Genomic DNA, 6,100 nt, shown 5'->3' with positions numbered 1-6,100 from the left:
TGTCGCCCAGGCTGGAGTGTAGTGGCGTGATCTCGGCTCGCTGCAACCTCTGCCTCCTGGGTTCAAGCGATTCTCCTGCCTCAGCCTCCCTAGTAGCTGGGACTACAGGCGCATGACACTATGCCAGGCTAATTTTTGTATTTTTAGTAGAGATAGGATTTCACCATATTGGCCAGGCTGGTCTCGAACTCCTGACCTCGTGATCCACCTGCCTCAGCCTCCCAAAGTGCTGGGATTACAGGTGTGAGCTACCGTGCCTGGCCCTGGCCCCCCTTTTTAAAGATAACTTCAGTTACATAATAAATATATATATATATCCTCAATTTGCAAGGTATCTACAGAACTGAGAGAGCCACAGATAGTTCACCATTAACGAGGCCATGATTGCTGAAGGATCTTTTAGTTTAAAAAGAAACAAAGATGAAAATGGGGAAAAGGTGAAACATCCCATTTTATTTTATTTTTTATTTATTTATTTTTTTGAGACAGAGTCTCACTCTGTCGCCCAGGCTGGAGTGCAGTGGTGCAATCTCGGCTCACTGCAACCTCCACCTCCCGGGTTCAAGCGATTCTCCTACCTCAGCCTCCCGAATAGCTGGGACAACAGGCGCCCGCCACCAAGCCCGGCTATTTTTTTTTTTTTTTTGGTATTTTTAGTAGAGACGGGGTTTCACCATATTGGCCAGGCTGGTCTTGAACTCCTAACCTTGTGATCCGCCCGCCTCGGCCTCCCAAAGTGCTGGGATTACAGGCGTGAGCCACCGCGACCGGCCGAAACATCCCATTTTAAACATTAAATCATGGAAACAAAAATATTGTTTTTGAAATCACTCCCTCGAAAGTCCAAATCTAATTGGTTGAAGTAACCTAGATTATTAAAGGTTTTTTTTTTTTTTTTTTTTTTTTTTGAGACGGAGTCTTGCTCTGTCGCCCAGACTGGAGTGCAGTGGCGCAATTTCGGCTCACGGCAAGCTTCGCCTCCCAGGTTCACGCCATTCTCCTGCCTCAGCCTCCTGAGTAGCTGGGACTACAGGCGCCAGCCACCACGCCCGGCTAATTTTTTGTATTTTAGTAGAGACGGGGTTTCACCATGTTAGCCCGGATGGTCTCGATTTCCTGACCTCGTGATCCGCCCGCGTCGGCCTCCCGAAGTGCTGGGATTACAGGCGTGAGCCACCGCGCCCAGCTATTAAAGGTTTTATAACAAAACATTTTCAAATCATCCTTTGAATTTGCTACTTAACAGGAACTGAGGCCAAAGAGCCTCACGTCAGGGCTTTTCGCTGACCTGGAGGCAGAATCCAGTTTGGGGTTTTGCTTGTAACTGGTATTTTATGCATGCGACCATGGCTGAACTGACCAACTGCGTAGGCTTCAATTTCCCGAGGGCCCCTTATGCCTTTCCTTCCTCTGATCAAGCCCTTCCCGGCTCCTTCCAGTTGGAAGGCCGCCCCCAGTCCTGAGCGGCGCCGACAGGTGCAGAGCCCGCCTCCCGCCCTGCGCTCTCGCCGGCAACCCGACGCCCTCCCTCCCCGCCGGCCGCGCCCTCGTGCTCGCCGCTCCGCCCTCTGCCCCGGCGTGCGCGCGAACTCCACGGGGGCGCGCCCGGCCGGCGGGGCCGCGCACGCAGCCGCCGCCACCGCCTCCCCCTCTCCCTCCCTCCTTGCGGGCCCTCCTCCCCTTCCGTCCCCTCCGCCCCCTTCCCCGTAGGCAGGCAGCCCGCCCGCCAGTCCGCCCGCACCGCCTCCTTCCCAGCCCCTAGCGCTCCGGCTGGGTCTCTCCCCCGCCCCCCAGGCTCCCCCGGTCGCTCTCCTCCGGCGGTCGCCCGCGCTCGGTGGATGTGGCTGGCAGCTGCCACCCCCTCCCTCGCTCGCCGCCTGCTCTTCCTCGGCCCTCCGCCTCCTCCCCTCCTCCTTCTCCTCTTCAGCCGCTCCTCTCGCCGCCGCCGCCGCCTCCACAGCCTGGGCCTCGCCGCGATGCCGGAGAAGAGGCCCTTCGAGCGGCTGCCTGCCGATGTCTCCCCCATCAACTACAGCCTTTGCCTCAAGCCCGACTTGCTGGACTTCACCTTCGAGGGCAAGCTGGAGGCCGCCGCCCAGGTACAGTGACCCTCGGGCGCCGGGGCAAGCTGCGGGGCGAGCAGTTAGGCCGCGCCCGCGGGCTGGACTCAGGGCCCGGCCAGGAGGGCGGGCGGGCCTCGGGTCGGGGCTGGGCGGCCTCAGGGCGCCGGGGTCGGCGTGCTCTGCCTTGCTCAGTTGGGGCTGGGGCTGCAGCTGGGGCTCGGGCTGGGGCCGCGCTGCGAGAGCTCTGTGGAGCCGGCGGCCCGGCCATTGCGCCCCTCCCCGGCGAGCACACCTGTATGGGGTTTTCCCCCCCCGCCCCGGACCCTTCTGGGCTTGATAGTGTTGCGGGGGAGGCTGGAGGGTGTTGGGGGAGGACGGAGAGGTCATGGGAGTCCCCGCTCTGCCTCAACCACCTGACTCAGTTCTTTCTTTGGTTTCTCTCTACACCTCTCGGGTGATAGATTGGAGGGGGTGGTCATTTGGGACTCTGGCCTCCGCGTTGGAGCGAGGAGGGGAGCTTCTAGAAGGGGGGGAGAGGGTGAGAACGAGAATGTTAATCCCAGGCAGCCTCGCTGATTTCTCCCCGCCTGCTCCAGCCCAGGGGCTGGGTTTCCAAGATGATCCGCCCCCTCCCCCTTTCCCTTAAGTGACAGTGCAGCAGTGACTTTGTTCTCTCCTAACCTCTAGAGAAGCTGCGGGAGGACCCCATCTCCGCTTTTCCACCTATCTTCCTAGCTTTGCGGCCTTCGAAGCTGGTGGGTTTATTGCTACCGTGATGGTTGCTTAGCAATACCTTCCTCTAAGAAGCTGGCTGGGCGCGGTGGCTCATGCCTGTAATCCCAGCAGTTTGGGAGGCTGAGGCGGGCGCACTTGAGGTCAGGAGTTCGAGACCAGCCTGACCAACATGGTGAAACCCCCGTCTCTACTAAAAATACGAAAATTAGCGGGGCGTGGTGGCGGGCCCCTGTAATCTCAGCTACTCGGGAGGCTAAGGCAGGAGAATCACTTGAACCCGGGGGGCAGAGGTTGCAGAGTCGAGATCGCGCCACTGCATTCCAGCCTGGGCGACAGAGTGAGACTCCGTCTCAAAAAAAAAAAAAAAAAAAAAACCACTGGTGAAAATATTCCATTACTCTTCACTGCAGTTTTTGGTGAATCATACTCCCCTCCCTCCTCCCCCAGCATTATCTGAAGTATTGTTTGATTTTGGAGACCATCAGTATAGATGCCCGACAAACATCCTGCACAATAGGCATTTATGATACTATGTAATAGGAAGCCTGTAATAAAAATGGGAACTGTTTGATAGTTATCTGTAAGTAGAATGTTAGTAAATATATTTTGTTTCATTTCTCTTCCTACTGCAGTCTGGGGTCGGGGGAAATCAGTAGGCTCCAACCTTAAAGAACATGGTGTATATAGTAATGAAATGAAATGAAGACTGGTACTCGAATGAATTGAATGTTGGTAGTTGTCTTTGAAAACCAAGAGGATACGGTACTCAGATTAAAAATACGTCTAAAAGTATAGAATTTAAAAGTATGGTTATCTATACTTTATACTTATCTGTGATAGATAACTATAGCTGTCACATTTGGGGCACTGGTGTGAAAGCAAGAGGGCTCTAGGATTTGGCAGCATCAAAAGGCAGAACTTAGTGAAAATCAGGTGATTTAAAATTTTCCCATTAAGAATATGAATCAGAACGAATGCATCTTGGGTCGAAATTAGAATTTGAGAAGGTTATTTGGGAAACTGTGGTTTAAGCCAAGTGACTAGAGTGTTTGATATATATTGGCAAGGGGCAGATGGGAGGGATTGTAAACAGTAGTGTGTCTTGTGACTTGGCAAACCTTTGGGAAAGAGAACCTAGTGATGAATGAGTTCGCATTATGTGAAAAGACTAACATTAAAAAAAAATTTGTTTCTTTACCCTATTAGTTGCCAAAATGGGTTCATAATTTTTGGAGGCAAACATATTTTGGGAAAAGTCTAGAAAAAAGTACAGATTTTTAAATGATTACTTATTAAAGAAGTGAGTTTAATTTAAGTATCGGGATAGAACAACAAGCAGTGACATGTTTCTCCTTACCTCTTTTCTACTTTTGTGGAAGACTGGTTTGTGCCATTGAGCGAGCATATGGTACTATACTAGATATTAGCAGGGACTTGTTAATTTGATGCAAGGAAATAAATAAAAAATAAATAAATTTTTTAAGTAACATGAACTTTTCAAAACACTTTTTTTCCAGAAATTCTTTTCAGGCTAGATGGCAACACAAAGATGACACAATAGTAAATTCCAACAGGTTTTATTAAAGGATGATTGGACTTTTAAATTGTACTAATTGACATGTTTGGAAGGGTAAAAGAGGAATTAACATTGGTAAGAAGTAAAAAGCATATATTAATGTTTTTGAAATCCATGAATTAGAGCAATACGTTTAAATTGTGGCATTAGGTGGTATCTTGTGGGAATTTTAAAATATTGACAAAATTCTTTTTTTTTTTTTTTTTTGAGATGGAGTCTCGCTCTGTCGCCCAGGCTGGAGTGCAGTGGCACGACCTCGCCTCACTGCAAGCTCTGCCTCCCGGGTTCACGCCATTCTCCTGCCTCAGCCTCCGAAGTAGCTGGGACTACAGGTGCCCGCCACTGCGCCCAGCTAATTTTTTGTATTTTTAGTAGAGACGGGGTTTCACTGTGGTCTCGATCTCCTGACCTCGTGATCTGCCCGCCTCGGCCTCCCAAAGAGGTGGGATTACAGGCGTGAGCCACCGTGCCCGGCGACAAAATTGTTATCTGTAGAAACCTATATTTATAACTGATATTGGATCAGTTTTCCTAACAGTTGGAATCACATAACACATAACATGCAAGTTGCTTAGTTGCTTTAGTTACAAAATTTTATGATAAGCCCAGAGTATTCGTACAGGTTACATATTAGAAACTTAGTGGATTTATTTTATTTTTTAATTTTTATTTTTTTGAGACAGAGTTTTGCTCTTTCGCCCAGGCTGGAGTGAAGTGGTGTGATCTCGACTCACTGCAGCCTCCACCCTGTCCCCCCGCCGGGTTCAAGCGAGTCTCCCTGCCTCAGCCTCCTGGGTAGCTGGGACTACAGGTGTGTGCCATCATGCCCAACTGATTTTTGTATTTTTAGTAGAGATGGGGTTTTGTCATGTTGGCCAGGCTGGTCTCGAACTCCTGACCTCAGGTGATCCCCTTCCCTTGGCCTCCCAAAGAGCTGGGATTATAGGCATGAGACACCATGCCCGGCCAACTTAGTGGATTTTTAACCTGGCCTGGGGTGTGGACTGCTGCAGAAGGTGAAGAAATTAGTCCATGTTCAGTGATTTAAAAATTAGTTGTCTTGGCCGGGCGCGGTGGCTCACGCCTGTAATCCCAGCACTCTGGGAGGCCGAGGCGGGCGGATCATGAGGTCAGGAGATCAAGACCATCCTGGCTAACACGGTGAAACCCCATCTCTACTAAAATACAAAAAATTAGCTGGGCATGGTGGCGGGCGCCTGTAGTCCCAGCTACTCAGGAGCCTGAGGCAGGAGAATGGCCTGAATCTGGGAGGCGGAGCTTGCAGTGAGCTGAGATTGCACCACTGCACTCCAGCCTGGGCAACAGAGCGAGACTCCGTCTCAAAAAAAAAAAAAAAAAAAAAAATTAGTTGTCTTTCACATTAGTGTGGTCTGGCTGGTTTTGAAAATTTGTTATTATACAGAAGTTTCTCTAGGCCCAAAATTTATTTCATTCCCTGTCCCCTCCCTTTACACTGGATACTTGAGAGCAGTGGACTTTTGTAGATATTTCATATTTTGATCCTCTCTGTTTGTGGATAATTAATTAAAATGAATTATAAGTTTATGTGTGTGACTACTGTTTATGATGATGAGTGTGTAGTGGTTGGTACAATAATTGGGTATTCTTTTTTTTTTTTTTTGAGATGGAGTCTTGCTCTGTCACCCAGGCTGGAGTGCAGTGGCACGATCTTGGCTCACTGCAGCCTCTGCCTCCCGAGTTCAAG

At 50.2% G+C, this 6,100-nt stretch overlaps 1 protein-coding gene across 3 annotated transcripts in view; it reads left to right on the top strand.

Annotated features, from left to right (window-relative positions):
• The first annotated feature begins 1,584 nt into the window (after positions 1-1,584).
• The window catches only part of NPEPPS (aminopeptidase puromycin sensitive), a 94,773-nt gene continuing 90,257 nt past the window's right edge, over positions 1,585-6,100 (top strand). Inside the window, exon 1 of one of the 3 annotated variants that reach the window (XM_009236557.4) lies at positions 1,585-2,099. In XM_009236557.4, coding sequence (XP_009234832.1) covers positions 1,839-2,099 — 261 coding nt within the window. In that variant the 5' untranslated portion in view covers positions 1,585-1,838. Of the gene's footprint in view, positions 2,100-2,749; positions 2,819-6,100 lie in introns of those variants that run through there. The other 2 variants (XM_054546291.2, XM_063718818.1) reach the window with 2 other exon arrangements.

Source organism: Pongo abelii, chromosome 19, assembly GCF_028885655.2.
Source record: "Pongo abelii isolate AG06213 chromosome 19, NHGRI_mPonAbe1-v2.0_pri, whole genome shotgun sequence".
Taxonomy (NCBI): domain Eukaryota; kingdom Metazoa; phylum Chordata; class Mammalia; order Primates; family Hominidae; genus Pongo; species Pongo abelii.
Note: the sequence above shows the minus strand (reverse complement) of the source record. Positions and strands in the feature narration are given on the sequence as shown.